General features: G+C 33.0%; 1 protein-coding gene across 2 annotated transcripts in view; it reads left to right on the plus strand.

The window, feature by feature from the left end:
* Positions 1-21,875, plus strand: part of LOC111422566 (LIM domain kinase 1) — a 57,056-nt gene extending 35,181 nt beyond the window's left edge. For both annotated transcript variants that reach the window (XM_071200843.1, XM_071200844.1), the window contains 3 exons: positions 20,384-20,611; positions 20,667-20,821; positions 20,929-21,875. In XM_071200843.1, coding sequence (XP_071056944.1) covers positions 20,384-20,611; positions 20,667-20,821; positions 20,929-21,787 — 1,242 coding nt within the window. In that variant the 3' untranslated portion in view covers positions 21,788-21,875. The remainder of the gene's footprint in view (positions 1-20,383; positions 20,612-20,666; positions 20,822-20,928) is intronic.
* The last annotated feature ends 575 nt before the right edge of the window (positions 21,876-22,450 follow it).

Below are 22,450 nucleotides of genomic sequence, written 5' to 3' on the forward strand. Positions count from 1 at the left end.
TGTACTGCAAGTAAAATATTCAATACTTTTTTAATTTAAGTAGTTTACTGCCAGTACTTTAAAATTGTAGGTACTTAATACTTATATTTTCAGTATTTAGCTTAAAATGTACAATTTTTTAAAGTTTTCTTAAAAATCCTAGATAATCGTAGGAATTCTATGTAATTTTCATAGATTGATTGACTGATTCTAGATTCTAGAACTCCTAGATATCCTTAGAAATCCTTCCAATTTTGCTAAAAAATCATTCAAAAACCTTGGATACACTCAAAAATCCTAAGATATACGTAAAAATCGATGGATAGCTTTAAAAAGGTGTCTAAATTGTTTAAAATTTTTAGAAATACCCAGTTGACTATGAAAATTATTGGAAATCGTTTCAAAATCCCTAGATATGTTTGGAAATTCCTATAAAATTTTCTAAAAACTTGAAATTCTGTAGAAATCTCTGCAAAATCCTAGATAACCTAAGGTATTTTGAGAAATTTTTATGGTATACTTGAAAATCCCATGAAATCTTTTGGAAATCTCCTGGAAATACTAAGAAATACATACATGAGTGTCTGGGAAGAATTAAAAATCATTTGATATTCGTAATAATCCATAAATATCTATGGAAATTCTTCCAATTTTGCTAAAAAATCATTCAAAAACCTTGAATACACTCAAAAATCCTAGTAGCTCTAAAAAAAGTGTATAAATTGTTTAATATTTTTAGAAATACCCAGTTGACTATGAAAATCATTGGAAATCGTTTCAAAATCCTTAGATATGTTTGGAAATACCTATAAAATCTTCTAAAAACTTTAAATTCTGTAGAAATCTCTGCAAAATCCTAAGGTATTCTGAGAAATTTGTATGGTATACTTGAAAGTTCGTTGAAATCTTTTGGAAAAATCCTTGACATTCGTAATAATCATTGGATATCCTTGGAAATCCCTCTAATTTTTCCAAAAATCATTAAAAAATCTTGGATACATTCAAAAATCCTAAGAAATTCGTAAAAATCTGTGGATATTCCTTGAAATCTCTAGAAATATTTGATTATCTTTAAAAATTTTAGGAAATTGCTACAAAATCATGTATCATAAAAACTTTTAGAAAATCTGAATATTTATAGAAATCTTTGGAAACTCGTTCGATTCCTCAAAAATCCTGAGAAATTCGTATGGTATCTTTGAAAATCTTATGGGAATACTTGGAAATGCTTATAAGAATCTTTGAAAATCGTTAAAATCCTAGATATTATTAATGGATAACCTTTTTTCTTGGATATTCTTGAAATTTCGTACAATTTCTGTAAAAATCCTTAAAAACTTTCGATTCACTCAGAAATAACATTAGGAAATTGTTGCAAAATCTCTAGATATAACGGGTGTTTTTTTAAGCCCGATAGAACTTTAAATTGAAAAAAGTAACACAAAAAATTAAATGTTAAACCAAAAATTTTTTTGATCAAAAGATCAATTCATGGCATTTAACATTTAAAAATAATTTTGGGCATATGGGCACCGCGGCTGTTCTTGACGAAGCGCATTCTGGAAGTCCAATTTTAGGCCACTTTTTCGAGCATTGCTGGCCGTATGTCACGAATAACACGAACAATGTTGGCCTCCAAGGTGTCAATTGTTGCTGGTTTATCAGCATAAACCAAGGAAATAATCGAGAGGTGTCAAATCGCACCACCTTGGAGGCCAATTAGCATATCAATTTCTCGAAATCAACTTATCGCCAAATTTTGATTTCAATAAGTCGATCTCCATTGATCGGTCCAATTTTGATGATGGTCCAATGATGCCACCAGCGTGCAAACCACACCAAACGGTGCATTTTTGTGAATGTAATGGAGTCTGTAGGGTCTGTTGTGGATTGGTTTCACTCCATATGCGTCCCGTTAAGCCAAAAATGAGCCTCATCGCTGAACACAATTTTGCGATAAAACATCGGATCAGTTTCCAACTGCTCTAGAGTCCAATCGGCGAAAGAACGACGCATATGATGGTTTCGTGGTTTTAATTCCTGCACCAGCTGGATCTTAAACGGGTGTAGGCCAAGATCTTTGGGCAAAATTTTTTACGTAGTGGACGATCTTCTTCCACGTATTCGTTTACAGCGGCGATATTCTCTTCAGCACGCACATTTCTTCGACGTGTTGATTTTATTGCATCATTTAGATAGTATGTGGTATGAAATCTATCCACAGTTCGACGGATGGCTTGCTCAGATGGACGATTATATGCGCCATACAAATCACGAAGTCGTCTATAGGTTATCCGAATTGATGACTGATTTTTAAAGTAAATCTGGATAATTTGGTAGCGTTGTTCAAGCGTCAATCTGTTGTTGATGATTTGCCAGAGTATACTGATCATAAAGATCAAAAAGTGAGCGCAGTATCACAGTTCGTTTGACAGTTAACCCTTTCGTAAGTTCTATCTAGTTTAAAAAAACACCCTCTATTTGGAAAATTTTGCATGTGTAGAAATTTCTGGAAAGTGTTTCAGTACAGGAGAATTATTTAAAAATACAAGATATACAGGGTGTATCTGAATGACTGCAGCAAACTTCAAGGGGTGATTCTTTAGTGAATTTTAAGGGTACTTTGATATATGAACCATGGGCGACTTCGGCTCCCCTAAGGAGCTACACCCCTGTAAAAATGGCGGAAAATTTTGGTTTAATTTTTTTTTCTCAAAAACCATAAACGCTAGGAAGATGAAATTTGGGGAATATGTTTAACTCATAATAGGGCACGTTTTGACCCTATTTGTACTTGCAACCTACCCTTCTAAACTACTAAACGTAACCACCCCCGTTCAATTTATGCTTAGATTTTTTTTATGAAGATGATAAATACATCGGAAAAATTTCAGTTAGATAGATAAAACTATGGAATAATTCAAGATTAGGAGTCTCTCTTAAAAATCGATGATTTTTTTTTTAATCGATAGGAAATGAGTCAAAGCAGGCGTTAATGATAAAAAAAAGTGCGGAAAAGTGTAGTACTTACCGAAAAATCACTTTAAAGTTGCGATTTGACGTTTCTTTTAGGAAGTTCAAAGCAATGTTAAAATTACATTTTCGTATTAAATCCTAACCTGAAATTGTTTAATTTATACCCACGCACAAAATAAAAAGTTATTTTCACTAAACTTATTGAGATTACAACATATTTTCGGATGAAAACCTTATTTCTTAGGCTATCAATGCATAATGACAACTACCTGTCGTTAGATAGAATTGTTTCTACCAAATGTATGTTAATAGACTTTGTGTTAATAGATTGTGTATCAATTGATCTGTCAAACGACTGAAATATCTTTATATTGTAAATATAAATGATAAATAAGTATAATAGCTTATTTAATAGTACCTTACTTAAGTTAAAATAGTTAATTAATTAAAAACTAATATTAAAAAAGATGTGTACATGGTTACAAAATAATAATAAAAAAATGACCCGTGTGACGATGGCAACAAACTGTGTATTTAACCAAATGACAATTACAACTAACAATACAAGTAATGTTAACCATGACATGTATTTTCGTATTAAATCCTAACTTCAAATTGTTTAATTTATACCCACGCACAAAATAAAAAGTTATTTTCATTTAACTTGTTGAGATTACAACATAACTATTCATAATGACACCTATGTGAAGTTAGCCCCCAATTAGAAAGGATTTTACATGTATAGTATTTTGATTATAACATGAGAACCACCGATTTCGATAAACAATGTCTCATTCGAAAGCTTAATCTTTGGTCAATACGACAGTGGAAATGCCCGATTCGAAATCTCTTTCGATTTTCGTTATAACGCCAAAATAATGCGAACATACACGAAAATTACACAAAATTGACCTTGTTTAAATGGTGATAACTCGTAAACGATGTACCCGTTAATCAAGATCTATACGTCACTCGATTCGTCATAGTGTCTTCTATCGAAATTACGAGATGCCCGATTTCAATTCTCTCCCGTTAACTTTATACAGCCCTCGGAATGACACCGTCTTCGGCTCGTTGTTTATGCACGTGTGAACGCTCACAAGTATAGTCCCTAATATAAAAAAATTAATTTAAACTAAATCGACTATAATTAAAGAACAGTTTGACGGATTTTAATGTTTTATATCTCAATCGAAAGTTTATGTCTGGCTGAATGCTGTTGTCGAAATGCCCGATTCGAAATATTTAAGCATTTTGATTAAAACACAACAAACGAATTAATTAATCACATCAATTATCTCCGTAACTAATTGACCAATTTTAGTCATCAAAATCTCGGTCGAAAGTATGATCTGCAATGAATGCGAAGGTGGAAATGCCCGATTTCAAAATTTACTAATTATGTACATACAAACATTGAAATGACCCCGCGAGAGATTTCGAGTCGGGCATTTTCACTTTCGTATTGGCCAAAGATTAAGCTTTCGAATGAGATTTTGATTATCGAAATCGATTGACTGGTTTTCTTGTTATAATCAAAATACTATACATGTAAAATCCTATCTAATTGGGGGCTAGAAAAATTTGGAGCTAACCTCGCATAGGTCATAATGACTAAGTGCCTGGCGGTTACATAGACTATGTGTCTATTAACTATGTACAAGAGCGTCGCCAGATAGGAGCAAAGATAGATTCGAAAAAAGAAATTGAATAGAATATAAGATACAAATAGATTCTAAAAATCTATTTGAAATGTTTATAATCTGTTATCGCATTTAAATAGAGAGCATGAGAGTTAAATAAAAATTTGTTATTAAAAGACTTCAAACCACTTAAATATTATAATTAGGATAATTATTAGTTAGTTTAACGTTATTTTTGAACTTAATAACACATATTATTGATGAAAATCCCTTTCGTAGTTACAAAGTTTTAGCATCAAAAGATCATAACGTAGGGTGAAATATTCGTCAAATCCTTTGGTCAAATCTGAAAGAGAAGAATAATAAACGTTATTTTGGAGAAATTCAAAAGATTAAGGTAGAAATGCAATTGATGGGTACTTGTGGGTGTGTAATGGGCACGTTTCCACTCGGAAACAAAAAAGATGGAAGGTGCGGTAAGGTTGTATCGTTTCGAAAAGGCAACTTTTTTGTATATTTTAAGTTACAAATCCATCGAATCCACCTGGCGTCATGCGAAGAGTAGTATGTCAACATCTGGCCGTACTAAAAGTCATCTCCCAGGGAATCTTGCCAGATATATTTTCCACAAATCGTGCACAGTGAAGAAGCTTGATAAGGCGGCGGAATTTTATTGAATAGCTGCGATTATGTAAGTACGACTCTATGAAGCCAGCTGACCAACGGGACCTGGAGGTAATCGCAAATGAGTATCCATCCGATAACGAACCGTCTATATATATTCGTCTACTCGGAAGCACTTGCGTAGCGTCATTGTCATTGTTATAGGTATTTTTTATATTACACGTGAATTAACAATGTAAGGCCAATGTTTACACAAATATTTGCGTACTTGCCAATTACACCAGTCGTGTGGGACCACCTTAAGAACAGAATAACCAATAGTGATCAATTGTAAAAACAGATTGAGTTCCTATAAATAGTTATTATTATTTTTATAGCTGGTGTTTATATTTGACTCACACCCTTCTCCATATCTAATCCGACATTTGGGAAATTTTCGCAAGTTTAAATGTAAATTAACCTAACTCAAAATCTAATTTCTACACAAAATTCTTATTTGGGCGATATTACATCGATAAAAGCAAGATTGACGATTTTTACGCAACATAATTTATATTATGTTCAGTCTTTATGTGGTGCTTAGGAATATTGGAATTTTCTTTAGTTTTATGTTTACGAATTCTATTTTTCAGCCTCCTCCACATTTGTCCGATAGCAACAAACTTTCCAGCAACAAACTTGTATCTGTAATTTTTTATCTACTTTCTTAGCTGATATCTTTCTCTTATTTTACGTACAGAGCGGTGTTCTTCATCTTTTATTGATTTTAATATTAACATATAAGGCAAACGAAGGATTAAGCTTTCGAATGAGACATTGTTTATCGAAATCGGTTCACTGGTTCTCATGTTATAATTAAAATACTATACATGTAAAATTCTGTTTAATTGGGGGCTAACTTCACATAGGTGTCATTATGAATAATTATGTTGTAATCTCAACAAGTTTAGTGAAAATAACTTTTTATTTAGTGCGTGGGTATAAATTAAACAATTTCAGGTTAGGATTTAATACGAGAAAATACATGGTTAACATTGCTTGTGTTGTCAGTTATAATTGTCATTTGGTTAAATACACAGTTTGTTGCTATCGTCACACGGATTATTTATTTATTTTTATTTTGTAAGCATGTCTTTTTTAATAACTATTTTAATTTAACTAAACTACTATTAAATAAGCTACTATACTTATTTATCATTTATATTTACAACATAAAGATATTTCAGCTTTCAGTCGTTTGACAGATCAATTGATACACAATCTATTAACACAGTCTATTAATACACATTTGGTAGAAACAATTCTATCTAACGACATTTAATTGTCGTTCTGCATCGATAGCCTAAGAAACAAGGTTTTCATCCGAAAATATGTTGTAATCTCAACAAGTTTAGTGAAAATAACTTTTTATTTTGTGCGTGGGTATAAATTAAACAATTTCAGGTTAGGATTTAATACGAAAATGCAATTTTAACATTGCTTTTAACTTCCAAAAAGAAACGTCAAATCGCAACTTTAAACTGATTTTTCGGTAAGTACTACACTTTTCCGCACTTTTTTTATATCATTAACACATCTTTTGAGTCATTTCCTACCGATTAAAAAAAAATCATCGATTTTTAAGAGGGACAGCTAATCTTAATATATGCCTAAAACTATTCTAAAACTTTTTTGTCTCTGATGTTCTTCGAAAATTTAATAATTTCTGCGAAAAAAAAATAATTAAGCAAATACTAACTGTTAAGCTGTAGGGTTGTTAATCGAAAGTTGGAATGAATTTTTACTGGAAAAATCTTAGTAGGCTTGCAATCTTTGTCAGAAATATTTTTGACGTTTAAATGTCAGTAGTTTTCGTACTATTATTATTGTTTTATTTAATATTTTGAAACGTCGCACATAGGGGTATTTCGGCAATCTAAGTGGCCAAAATTCGATTTTAAAAAGTTGAACCTCGAAAAAAGTAACATCTGACATAATAAGTTTAATGTCATACAACGATTGTTTTCGTTCTTGTACATCCCGATCGTCCGTATTATTATCTCAAAGTTGGTTAAATAACTCAAATAATTATTTCAACCTTTTGCATAAGTCCATTAGATATAATTTTTTTATTTGAAAGTATAAATATTTAACTGAATATCATGGATTGTGATAAACTAGGTAAGCTTCTTTCCTTTCTACGGTGTTTTGTTGCGATAACCCTTGTATTTACTAAAATATAGTGTTGTGAAGAAGAGTCTTTTCTTGTAATTTTTCTTTTTTAATGTTTAAATTGATTAGTTACATTTCCCGACGTTTCCCGGCTTTGATTATACATTCATTAGATTGCTCAGGCCTTATACATTACGGTACCTATATTTCTGTCTGTGAACTGTTAACATATACTTAGTACATACAGCCGATCTAAATATTTTATTGTAATTTTATTTGTACAATGGATTTTTTAAAGTACTGAGTGGTGAGAAAGATTGGGATTCCAGACAGTAATAGATTAGAAGAAGAGAACATGTGATTATTTCTTGGAAAACGCGCAATTACTTCGAAAACAACTTGTGTTTGACGCCTATCTAATTCAAACACGAATTATGGAATATTAATGTAGTTTCGTTTGTGACAAAGGTCTTATAGTTTTCTATGTAACCTTTTAACGATTTAAAGTTTTTATTTTGAATTTTTGAGAGTAATATTTTAATTCTGAAATATTATTAATCATAATTATTAATAATTTTTTTCGTACACACTGCAACACCATTATTAGTCTATCATTTTGAGAGACTCCTCGGACCAGCAGGCGAAAAAAATAAAGCAAAATTTTTCAAGATTTAAATCCGAAATGAACAAACGATGGGCTGCAGCATTACGAAAAGAGAAGCTTTTTTTGAAAAAAAGTGAATGTCTTGCTGGAACAACATTCACCGTTCCGAAGGCAAACATTTCAAAGCAAGTAGGACGACCGATAAAGCCGTTTGATGAATTAAGTGATAGAAGCAAAAGAAGAAAAACTGAAAAGTTACGTCAATCTACCGACTTAAATGTCCTTACTTCTGCCGCTCAGTCGAAGTTAAGAGTCAGTGGAAAAAGAGATGCTTCACTGATGTTTAAAAATATCACCAGTTCACCAAAGCGAGCTACAAAATACAAAAAATCTTCTATTGAAAAAGAAAATGTGATAACCTCACAATTAAGTACTTCTCAAGCCTTATCACTTTTTGTTGAAGCAGGACTTTCCAGAAGTCAGTACGAGGTAATAAGAAGTTACAGTAAAAACATATATCCCTGCTATAGCGTACTACAAAAAGCAAAACAGGAATGTTATCCTGATAAGAAAGCTTACAAGGTTACCGAAACTTGTGCCGAAATAAAAATTCAAAATTTAATGGATCATACTGCCACGCGCCTTCTTAAGCATCCAGAAGAAATAGTGCAATCTTTGCAGAAATCCGAGAGGGATTCGTTGGTTTTAATGAGCAAGTGGGGATGTGATGGGGCGCAACAATCTGAATAGAAACAAAAGTTTGTAAATGAATCTGACAACTTCGAAAATATTCAACTTAGTTGCTCTACGAACAATAAAGCCATCTGGCAGAATCCAAAACCGTCCTCACCCCGTTATTGTCGCCCTATAAAGATAAGATTTAGTAAAGAAACCACCGACTTAACTAAAGAAGAGATCAAATATATTAAAAATGAAATAGATTTATTACAAAATTCTACAGTTACACTCTCTAACAAAAGTTATTCAGTTAAACACACAATGATGCTAACCATGGTAGATGGAAAAGTCTGCAATGCTATTACAGGCACTACTTCTACCATGAGATGTTATATCTGTGGTTTAACCTCAAAAAATTTTAATGATTTAAACGTAAAAACAGAAGATAAAACGGAGGCACTTGGTTTTGGTCTTTCTGTGTTACATGCCCGAATAAGACTATTTGAATCGATATTACATCTTTCTTACAAGTTACCTGTAAAAAAATGGCAAATAAAGGTAGAGACTGAGAGAGCTGTAATAAAGAAAAGAAAAACAGAAATACAAAAGAATTTTCGAGAAAAGATGGGCTTGATCGTAGATGTACCTAAACCGGGATTCGGTAACAGTAATGATGGCAACACAAGTAGGAGATTTTTTTCGGGCCATGAGCTAGCAGCAGAAATTACAGGAATTGATGTAAACTTAATATATACGTTAAAAGTAATCCTGGAAACCATCTCGAGTGGATTTAAAGTCTCTTCAGATTATTTTGCTGCATACGCGAAGGAAACTGCCGAGCTCTATGTTAAACTTTACCCCTGGCATCCGATGACTCCTACATTACACAAAATACTTGTTCCCGGAGCAGCAGTTATAGAAAGCGCGTTACTTCCGATTGGCCAGTTATCAGAAGAAGCCTCAGAAGCCCGAAACAAACATTTTAGATTTTATAGGTTAAATTATGCTCGAAAATTCTCAACAGAATCCTGTAACCACGATGTAATTAATCGACTATTATTAACTTCAGACCCGTTCATAACAGCAATGCGACCAAATCTCTCAAAAAAAACAAACCATTTTTAAAAGAAACGACAGCAATGTTAATTTGATTTTTCAAATGAAAATGACAATCTGTGTGTGCACGAAAAATCGTTTAACACATCATTTTCTTCAGTATCATCATTTAGTTAACAACTTCTTATGCGTTTCGATGTTAATTTATTGTTTTATAGTAGTTAATATAACTTTGATTTGTCTATTGTTTCGTTTTTCAAGCGATGAAGAACTGATAGTTCTCGTGAACTTTAATATTGCAGGATAGCCCATTTGTTATCCAGATTTAATAGAAAACTTATAAAACACTATAAAAAGCCTATATAAATACTTTTAGAGTTGAGTAAAGTGAAAAAATATTTTTGGCCGCGTAGATCTTCAAAATACCCCACTGTGCGACTGTCTGTGAAAATGTTTATGGATGCACCTTTTTGTCCCTTCTGTAGGTTCAAAGCGGTGCAAGGAAGTTTATAGCAAGAACTTCTGCTTGGAAAATTGTTAAGTCCGAGCTGAGGGGCAATTTGATGTGGCTATTTGGTCCACTGATGCCCATGCCTACTCCAGATTATCGGTGTACCAGGCAAGGGCTCCTCTTTTTAGTTGAGGCCCTCCCTTCGCCCAATCATCCCTGCTTCTAAATATGACCTTATACGGCTGGTTGAATTACAATTAGGTGATTTAGACAAGGGTCCTTGAGGACCTCGAGGTGTCCTCTGAGGTTACCCTGCATCAACTTAAGTGAAGAAACTGTTTTCAGTGATAAGGCACTTAAAGCTGCCTCCTTTTGTATCTATAAATGGAGCGGTGTGAGACCGAGTAGGGCTTCCAAAGCAGCCGTCGGACAGGATCTCATTGCACCCGTTATGTTAAGAAATGCTAACCGCTGGATTTGTGCCAGCTGTTGTTGTACTGTCTTATGTTTTGTTTTTGGCCACCAAACCAATGAGGCGTAGGCGATCATGGGTCTGATTATTGCTACGTAGGCCCAATGAGCCAGTCGTGGTTTGAGATCCCAGTACCTTCCTAGTGTAAGGAGCGGCTCTTACTTTGTTGTGTGGGCGTGCTAAAGGCGTATGCGACAAGCAGAACCTTGTCACGCCAGCTTGGGTTTAGGGAGCAAAGTTAAAAATTTAATAAAAGAAATCAACTCAAATTTAAATACTAAATTTAATGAATTAAAATCAAACGAAAACAACAGCAAAAAAAAAATAAAATATAAACTATGGCACACTAGGCTAAATATCCTTATGATATGTGTGTATTTTTCAAAAAATCCTAATTATCTCCCAAACTATTAATATTAGGTATGGGACATATGGGATATAAAAAATGTAAAATGAGACGCCGAAAGCGACAAAGTAATAAAATATGGGGGATGCCATTTAAAAAAATGAAGTTATGGTGCTTCCAAACTTCGAAAAGTTAACGTGTCATAGTAAAGTGACCAAACGATCTAGACAGCCGTTCTCGGCACCAAAACATACTCCATCATGTTGTTTAAGCATGTTCTAAATTCTAAATTGATATCTCAAAAATTGAGTGTTCTATGATTTTTTGAACAAATGTCCGCTGGAGCAGATTTTTCTAGAAAAAATCGAATAACTCGAGAACGGCCGAATCAAATTGTAAAAAGTAAAGTTATTTATAAACCTTCAAAACAGACAAATCCAAATATGTAAAAATATACAGGGTGTTCCATTTAAAAAAATAAAGTAGGTGGCGACTTCCGGTATAACCGGAAGTGCTAGAAATCTGAAAATATTTTAGACGAAGAGAACGTAATTGATAATACTTAAGTCTGAATTCTCAATTTTTTATTTTGGCCAGAACCACAGAAACGTCTAATGACCGGTCTCGCTGAGACACCCTGTATATCTTGATAGGTATCAACTTTATAAAAAAACATTTTATACAAAAGTTGTTTAATATTTTATTTGCCATAATAAGACAGCATTCAATTGTTTTTATTTCAGAAAACAAATGAGCAACGAATAACACTTGCAGTTTTTTAAATGGCAATGTACCCTTTCGTTAGGCTCATTTGATAGAGATGTCAGAAAATGTATCAGAAAATTTTTGAAAACATGTAAAAATTGCTTATTAAGAAAACTTAACTAATAACAGTAATCTAGATATCCGAGATCGTCAAATACCTCGAAGTACCTCGAATTATTGGAGATGTACACTAATTTTTCGTTTATTTGTTTTATTTTGCACGTAAATTTAATTTACGGTAATAATTTGAGATCTCGGGTATCTAGATTAATGTTATTGATTTATTTTTATTAATAAACAATTTTAACATTTTTTTCAAAAATTTTCTAACGTAAGGGTACAAAAATTTTACGCCATCGCACACTGGGGCAAATAGGTTTTAAAGTTGGCATTAAATCAAAAAATCAAATCAAAAATTCGTACTGTTTAATGTAATGTTTAAATAAAGTACTGTCCAATGCACAATATAATGATATTCATTAACCGCGGCTAGAATAGAAGAAAGATTTTTAGAATCCAACAAAGATTGGTTGGATGCTTCTATTTCATTTCCTGTATATAAAAACCAGTTGAAACGAGGTCGACCAGAAAAGTCGTTTGAATCCAGTTCGGAGCGCTCAAAGCGACAGAAAACGAAGAAACTGAGAGATTCAACATCCGCATCCGTGTTAACTTACGCCACGCAAATGACTTTAAGGTCCGAAGGGCAGCCACAGGCCTCAAAAGTATTACAAGGTATCACTACCACAAGTCCAAAACGTGCGAGCAAATATATAAAAGCTTATAAAAGGTCGTTTGAACCACAACAGCGTATGTCAGGCGCAGATGCTTTATCTATTTTAGTAGAAGCTAAGTTATCACGGTATCAATATGGCATCATAAGATCATCCACTCCAGAAAAATTCCCTTCGTACAAAACGGTTCAAGCAGCGAAAAAGTTTTGTTACCCTGAAAATATTGTGGTATCTGAAACTACTGCGTTAGTTGCCTTACAAAGTATGCTTAACCACACTGCTAAGCGTTTACTTTTAACAATAGACTCTGTTATACAGACTCTTGAACAAGATCATGTAACATTGTACACAAAATGGGGATTTGATGGTTCATCGGGCCACAGCTCATACAAACAGGCTTATTATGATTCTGAATGTAGTGATTCATCTGTTTTTATCACCTGCATTGTGCCGCTTCGCCTCGTTTGTGGAGACAAAATACTTTGGCAAAATCCTCGTCCTGCCTCAACCAGGTATTGTAGGCCTTTAAAAATTGAATTTGTAAAGGAATCCACACAGACTTCAGTTGCAGAGAAAAGCAGAATAGATAACGAAATTAAACAATTACAGAACAGTAGTTGTTTAATTGAAGGAAAGCTGATAGATGTTTCACATAACTTAATATTTTCTATGGTGGACGGTAAAGTATGCAACGCACTTACTAACACGACTTCTACCCAAAAATGTTATGTATGCGGTGCAACAAGTAAGCAATTTAATAACATCCAAGAAATGATTATTAGGGATATTAACAAAGATAATTTAAAATTTGGTTTATCTATTTTACATGGCTGGATACGGATGTTTGAGTGTCTTCTACATTTGTCTTATAAGTTACCAATTCTAAAGTGGCAAGCTAGAGGAAGCGACAAAGAGATTGTTGCTCAAAACAAAGTCCGCATACAAGCTGAATTTAAAAAACGTTGTGGTTTAATAGTTGACAAACCTAAACCCGGCTTTGGTAACACCAATGACAGAAATACCGCAAGACGTTTTTTTGAACATGCAGAGGTGTCAGCGGACATTACACAAATTGATATAGAATTAATAAAAAGACTACATGTCATTATGATAGTGGTATCCAGTGGACATGAAATAGACGTACAAAAATTTAGAATATTCACGCACAACACTGCTAAATGTTTTGTTGAAAAGTATCCGTGGTACAACATGCCACCCACATTACATAAATATTTAATACATGGACCAGAAATAATATCTCACGCGTTGCTTCCTATTGGGCAACTAACCGAAGAGGCACAAGAAGCGCGTAATAAAGACTTTAAGAGGTATCGAGAGTATTCGTCCAGGAAATGTAGTCGTGAAAAAACTAACGAGGATATTCTAATCTTTTTTTTAATAAGTTCGGATCCAGTAATTTCCAGTAAGCGAAAATTACCTAAAAAGAATTTAAAAATTATGCCTTCGGAAGCCTTAGAATTATTAAAGCCCACAACTGTGCAAACCTTTAGTGATGATAGTGGTGAAAGGGATGGTGATGATACTTCAAGTAGTGATGATACTCGAAGCACTGATAATGATGATGATGATACTGTAAGCGGTGATGATAATGACATGTTTTCTCATTCTGGCGATGAATATAATTTTTGAACCATTTTTTTTTGTTAAAAATGGTCAGTATTTCGTTCAAATATACTAAATACCATATATACAGTTTATATATAAAACGTTTCCATACGTAATTCTACTAAAAAACTTATATTTGATTTAATGCCAACTTTTAAAGCTCTTTGCCCCAGTGTGCATCGTAAGGAGAAAAGTAATCTTTATCAAATGAGCCTAACGAAAGAAAACATTGCCATTTAAAAAAATGTAAGTATTATTCGTTACTCATTTGTTTTCTGAATTAAAAACAATTGAATGCAGTCTTATTATGCCAAATAAAATATTAAACAACTTTTGTATAAAATGTTTTTTTATAAAGTTGATACTTACCAAGATATATGCCCCATACATAATGGGCACCCTGTATAAATACTCATTATTCTCTTATTTGTTGTGTTTCTAATATTAAGTACATATCTTTTCTAAGAAATGTTTTGAGGAGGCATGCATTGTCTACTTACAAAAGAGGGCGGAGAATAATTAGATTCTTTAAAATTTTTTGTAAGACTTTTATACTAGTTTTTATAATTAAATTTTAGTTGTTATAACTAAACTTTCGCTTTTTATTAAATTTTAGTTTAAAAAAAATTAAGTTCTAAAAATCACCCTGGCTTTTATTTATGACTGTCATAAAAACCGATCTGAATGTGGAAGAGTATACCATGATGCAGGATAAAGTTGGTTTTGTACCAATGAATAAAAACTTTGAATAGTTGATTTAAATTTGTCAGTGTCTTATCCCTGACTTTGTTCACCAGTAAAAAATGATTTGTAGATAAAGTTTGTTTATTAAAAATACAAGAAACGTATTAATGAATAATGAAATATGAACAACAATTTCAGGAACTAAACAGTCACAGGCTGTGTCATCTTCTTCTACTAAACTTACTGGTTGTAAGGTTAGAACAGTTGTGTATCAAATCTTCAAAAATTTTGAATATTAATCTTTAATATTTTAGAATTAAAAAAGAACGCTTATTTTCCCCAAATACACCATACGTGCAATACATCATTGGAAAGCTAAAAATATGCTCTTTTCAGTAACACCATAATCTACTATAGTTTGTATTTAAAAAAATACAACTTTGTGTTGTATCTCAAGAATCATCAAATATTTTCAAAATTTTTCAACGGCAGTATATTCTACTTAAAAAAGTGTCTTAAGAACGTATCAACCCCATTTCTCTAATTTCAAAAATAAACGAAATATGAGCATTTTCTAAAATCACGAAAATTTGACTTTTTGGCTATAACTTAAAAACAAAAGAAGATAGAGGTTTGGTGTTTGCGGGATTGGGTTAGTCTCGAAAAAAGAGATCGGGACATGGCACCTACTTTTTTCGTATCTCTTATAGTTTCTGAGATAGCCTATAATAACACCCAAATTTGCCCACCCTGTACAGGTGTCCCGTTAAGCGTACGGAGCGGCTGTATCTCTAGGACGGTAAGGCCTAGAGGTTTGGGAAAAAATCCTTATAAGTAAAGTGACTAAGAGAAATAGCTGGAAATTATTTTGAAGTTCGTAATTCGACCGCTAGGGGGGCGTAACTGCCATTGAGAAACATAAAGTTCCCGCTATCTCAGAAACTTAGACGATGAGCTATAACTTTGACAACATCATTTAATAGCTTGGATAATACCGCATCGCTTTTGTTTTGCGATATTTCTCATATCTGTCATAATAAGGGAGAGGGAGGCCAATGCGTTTTCATATGTTTACATTTTAATATCTCCTAGACCATTCAAACGATTTGAATGTTTTCGGTGTTGTTTGAAAGAGCATTTTATACTCTTTTTAAAGATATTTTCAGTAAGACCGTCTGCTTTAAAACAAATGAGCTAGAGGACGTTATCTGCAGCGATTGCATATTTTTGTGATTTTTGAAGAAAAGTTAAATGGAACGATACTATTTACTTCACAGACCCTTAGTCACCTTCAAATTTGCTAAATTTTAGTGAAAACCGTATCTCGATATCACCACCCGTTCTCGAGTTATAGAAGAAAATGTTAAAAACTCGAGTGCCATTAATCGGATCCAGTTACCTCATCGAGAAAAACAAATCACATAACCATGGTAACTGTAAACATGTCATTTACTAACGCAGAAGCGTATGATAGAGCGTGTGATGATTTATTTTCAATGTTTCGAATACGATGCAACTGCATGGCAAAAATGTGCAATGCAATTACGACAAAGAAAGACATTTTTCTCTAGAAGTGTTTTTAAGATTGACTTAGCGATTACGGAAAACTGGCAACGTGTAGCCCATTCAGACATCTCTATGAATTCGTAAATCATATTGGTGCGCAATGTGATCCCACATAATCTGGGAACTCCGAAAACAATTGTCCACAAGAGTTCTGAAGAGAATAATATCTCCACCACGTTGTTACATCAGGCCTTAACAGATATCGATTATGATAACAGATTGAACTATTACCATTGACTTTTAAATATGATTTGGGCAAATCCAATCCTTTTATCACAAATGCTATGGATGCATGAAGCATCTGGCCACAAGCTGATGTAAACTTGCATAATATGCATTCTTGGTTCGAGCAAAACTCACATTGCTTTCACCTCTTTATCTATTGGGTAGACTAAACGACCTGACTTTTCAGGAAAAACCAATAACCAGGAAAAATATGACAAAACACTAAATACCAGTAAAAACGTGTCCAGGGCCGAGACTTAAGCAGCGATTTTTTTTCGTCAAAACTAGATTAAATAAATGCATCGAGGTTTATGGAAGGCAATTCGCTCATTAGTGAGTTATTTTTGCCAAAAATTTAAGTTATTCTAAGTGTTTTGGTTTATTTTGTTTTATTATCATGGTTGATATTTCATTGATCCGTTGGCTTTTCAACACGCCTCAAAAGTAGTTTTGAAGCAGTTCTATGCTTGGATAAAGTGTGAAGGAAGGTTCTAGATAATAAAATTTTTGTTCTTTCTTATTTGTTTCCTAAGGTAACTTGATCCGATTAAGATATACGAATTTTTAACATTTTCTTTTATAATTCGAGAATGGATGGAGATATCGAGATGCGGTTTTCACTAATATTTAGCAAATTTTATGATGATTAACGGTCTGTGAAGTAAATAGTACCGTTCCATTTAACTTTTTTTCAAAAATCACAAAAATATGTAATCGCTGCAGATAACGCCCTCTAGCTTTTTTGTTTTAAACCAAGCGGTCTTACTGAAAATATCTTTTAAAAGAGCATGAAATGCTCTTTCAAACAAGACCAAAAATATTCAAATCGGTTGAATGGTTCAGGAGATATTAAAATGTAAACATTTGAAAATGCATTGGCCTCCTCCTCCCTTATTATGACAGATATGAGAAATATCGCAAAACAAAAGCGATGCGGTATTATCCAAGCTACTAAATGATGTTGTCAACGTTATAGCTTATCGTCTAACTTTCTGAGATAGCGGAAATTTTATGTTTCTCAATGGCAGTTACGCTCCCTAGCGGTCGAATTACGAACTTCAAAATAATTTCCAGCTATTTCTCTTGGTCACTTTGCTTATAAGGATTTTTTTCCCAAACCTCTAGGCCTTACCGTTGTTGAGATACAGCCGCTCCGTACGCTTAACGGGACACCCTGTACATTCAAGGATTATAATTACTTTGTACTGGGTACTTGAAATTTTATAGTTTCAAGTAAAATTACTTATTACTCCAAGTACTTTTAAAAAATACTTGTTACTTATTGCTTGGAGTAAAAATAATTTATAGCGCTACTTGAGTATTTTTCCTTTGTACAGGTGTCCCAATTTCGATGTCCACATAGGCTATCTCCGAAACTAAAAGAGATAGAAAAAAAGTAGCTTACATGTCATGATCTCGTTTTTCGAGAAAATGCTAATGCCGAAAACTCCGAACAGCTATCGTCTTTTGTTTTCGCCCTATCGGCAAAAACTGAAAATTTTGCGAAAACGACAATCGCGTATATCTCACTTATTATCAAAGATGGAGTATTGTAAATAAAACATTATATGGGCAACTTTTTACGAAGAATTCAGTGGCGTAGGTAGAATTTTTTTCCCATCTTTTATTTTCGAGATTTGAGACATAACTTTATTTTTTTAAATGGAAACCATAGTTGGCTATGACCTAAAATAATTTGTTATTTTCTTCTGATAACAAATATATATAGTTTGTGGGGTATATTTCTTATAGTTATTGAATAATTAACAAAAATTCATTTTCTTCTATCTAAAACTAATGTATGTATTTAAAAGTTAATGTTGCTATGGTGATAACCATACATACTATGATGGAACATAATGTATCAATTTTTTTTGTTCTTTCTAAAACTATTTATGTATTTAAAACTTAATGTTGTTATGGTGATAACAATGCCACGATGGAAAACATTGGGTACGTTCAGCAGGTGTCAACAGTTGAATTAAATCAGTCAGCTAGTTGTATGAGCTTTAATACAGCGGAACGAAATCGGCTGAACAAGCAATTGAGAATTAGCAGTTCAGCATAACCTAAAACTATGGCCAACAATAATATTTTTGAAAATTTTGTGTTATTACAAGAGATAATGGATGATGATGTTGATTTTAAGGCTCATTTCATTTTATACAGTTCTGCCAGTTTTCAAAATTAATGGGGAGAAACAAAAAATATTAATCCTAACCTAGAATTTCACAACCGCTGACAAACTAAGCGCAGATTACTTACGCTGAGATATTTACTAAACTGCTGCGTAACAGCGCTGACTTAGCATATCGTTCAGCCGCGACTGCTAATATACCAACTTAACAGTTGACACCGGCTGAACGTGCCCATTGTTTCCAATTATTGCCAAAGTTTGTAGTAGTATTTAAAAATTCACTGACAACTCTGGCATTATGTGCTGGTGCTCCGTCATATTGAAAATATATCATTTGAGACTTATTTAATGGCAAATTGTCGACCAAAGGCACAATGTGCCGCCTTGATATATTGAGGTATTACCTGAGTTTAAGTTTTTATGGTAGATACTATATGCCAACATTCTATTATCTAAAAGGGCACACCATACATTGAACCTCAACCTTCTTTGAACACTCAGAGACTTCATTGGTCCAGATGACATTTTGAACAAACAGCAGATTATTTAATTTTTCTAAACATCATCTACAAAATTCTAATCTTAGATTGACATCTCCTGCACGTAAATAATGAGTTAGGCCCGCTTTGTATGGTTTATACATATTTTTCTTTCATATTCGGAAGCAGCGGTTTTTGGGTCAGACGTCTTGTTCAATTTCTCTGCAAGATGTTGATGGATTTATCGCAAGTGAAGCCAACACATTGACTTCATCCTCGTGCAGGCCATTTTGGTATGTTTTTGCACGTGGACCAAAAATCTATTAAATTTTCTGCTAACCGGCTGAAGGTTCTTACGTGCGGTTGTCTTCTGTCCGGATACCTTGTGAAATATAATTCCGCGGCTAACGTCGCATTCTTATCTGATAACATATAGCATTCCATCATGTTACATTTTCATAATTTTCGAAGTTCGTTGTAAAGTTTTATTTAGTTTTGTTATACTTTGACACCTAACATGCTGGTGCATCATACCAGCTCATAATGCCAGAGTTGTTATCGAATTTTTAAATACAAACTTTGGCAATTATTTGATACATTATGTTCCATCATAGTATGTATAGTTATCACCATAGCAACATTAACTTTTAAATACATACATTATGTTTAGATAGAACAAAATGAATTTTTGTTAATTATTCAATAACTATAAGAAATATGCCCCACAAACTATATATATTTGTTATCAGAAGAAAATAACAAATTATTTTAGGTCATAGCCAACTATGGTTTCCATTTAAAAAAATAAAGTTACGTCAAAAATCTCGAAAATAAAAAATGGGAAAAAAATTCTACCTACGCCACTGAATTCTTCGTAAATAGTTGCCCATATAATGTTTTATTTATAATACTCCATCTTTGATAATAAGTGAGATATTCGCGATTGTCGTTTTCGCATAATTTTCAGTTTTTGCCGATAGGACGAAAACAAAAGACGATAGCTGTTCGGAGTTTTCGGTATTAGCATTTTCTCGAAAAACGAGATCATGACATGTAAGCTACTTTTTTTCTATCTCTTTTAGTTTCGGAGATAGCCTATGCGGACATCGAAATTGGGACACCCTGTACTTGTAACAGCTCTACCCCCTGTATACATAAATAATTTTATTGTTTATTTTCCTTTTAAGGATAAAACTGTGATAGTAGCCGATTTCGGCCTCGCCCGAATACTTTCCGAGAACACAAACAGCGCGCGAAGACTCCCAAAAGGCCATTTAGGATCATCTCGAAGGCAAGAACGAAAAAAGCGCTACACCGTGGTCGGAAATCCGTATTGGATGGCCCCGGAAATGATGAAAGGAAATAAATACGACGAAAAAGTCGATATTTTTAGTTTTGGCATCATTTTGTGCGAAGTAAAATTTTTTTAAATAATTTTTCTTATTTATAAATTTATTATTAATTCATTAGATTATTGGAAGAGTCCAAGCCGATCCCGATTTTTTACCCCGCTCGAACGATTTCGGGCTGAATCAGAATGCTTTTCGAGAGAAATTTTGCACATCTTGTCCAGAACCTTTCTACAAAATCGCGTTTCTTTGTACTGAGCTAAATCCTGATAAACGGTGAGTACAAGTTTTAATCTTAATCTAATTAAATTTTTCCTTTTGAATCATATCCCTCTATATATGTGTGTGTGGAGAAATGTTTTTATGAGTAATAATATTTCAAGGCCACCATTTGAGGTGATGGAAATTTGGTTAGAATCCCTTTCGATGCATCTTTCGGTCGCAATGCCACTCCCCTCGGACCTTCTCTTCGATATCCAACACTATCGAGGTTTGAGTCCAAGCTCTTCAGGGAGTACAACCCCCGAAACGCTTAATCCGGGTCATAGGAGCCCCGGTTTGGAGCCGATAACCGAAGGAAAACCGACGATCATTCAAAAAGTCGTCGAAAACGTAATTGTTGAACCAAAAAAAATTGAAATTGAGAAAGTAGATAACTTAAATATAAAAAAATCGGAAATTTGCGCGAAAACGAACGATTTAAAATTGAGCGAAAAAGTGAATTTAAGAAAAGTGCCGAAAAATTTTACAAGAAATCGCTTTGTTAATGAGAAATTTGATTTTAACGAATTATTTAAAAAGGATGTTGTTGTAAAACCATCGGGGAATTTGAGTTTAGATGGATTAAAAAGTAATTGTTCCCCGTCGAAGGTGACCCAAAAATATTTAAGCAACAAAAATAACAATAACAAAGTCTTAAATGAACCGACTTTTGAGAGGAATCGATTCCGCTCGTTACGAGACGTTCCCAAAAACAAAGATGAATCTGAACTTAATAAAGAAATTCCAAAAAAAAGTTTTGATAACGTACAGAGAAAAGTGTTTAAAGAGGAACCCCCCGAAACGGTTGAAAAGCCGAGTTCGAGTATTGTTAAGATAATTGAGTCGTTAAATCGCAAAGAAAGGAAGTTTGAGTTTCCGAAACGAGCCGCTTTCGGGAGGAGTTCCTTAAAGATATCGAAGTTTCAAAATAATAATCAAAAAGCGAATTGTGAGGATAAATCAGAATTTACACCTTTGTAATAAAATTTTTTTTATTGGTGCAATGCAAAGTGTCTCTACTGTGATATCTTCAAATCTCAACTGTTCATTAATTAATTAATTAATTAATATAATAATTATGATAAGTGAAAAAGAAAATGATAGATTTATTTTTGTTACATAATGTAAAAAAAAAGATAAAAAGAAATGAGTATTATTATAGTGAAGTAATCGTAACAAAAATTTGTACTTATTGACAACATTCCAAGTTATTATTATTATTATTATTATATATTTTTTTATTACCAAAATTTTTTCTTTAAGGTATTGAACCATCTTCATTATTAAAATCTTGTTATTATGTAAATAAAATGAAATCAACCTTTTCGTTTATGTTGTTATTAACTAATTTTACCCAAAAAAAAAGAATTAATTAATTATTAATTTATGTCTAAATCAAAAATAATTTCCTTAATCGCCATGAAAAATTCTTTAACATAAGCCCAAACACGATAAGGTTATTTAAAAAATTAACCGAGTTAAAGGTGTTTTTGGAGATAACTTAGTCGCGCTTGGATTCATTTCAAAGGATTTTATGGCGTGAACACGGTAAGAATGGTTAATGGTGAGATTAATAAAATGAAGTCTTAAACAATTTGGTGTGGAGTAACATTAAAGTATTACAAAAGAAACGTTTGCAGCGAA

Source organism: Onthophagus taurus, unplaced genomic scaffold, assembly GCF_036711975.1.
Source record: "Onthophagus taurus isolate NC unplaced genomic scaffold, IU_Otau_3.0 ScKx7SY_15, whole genome shotgun sequence".
Taxonomy (NCBI): Eukaryota; Metazoa; Arthropoda; class Insecta; order Coleoptera; family Scarabaeidae; genus Onthophagus; species Onthophagus taurus.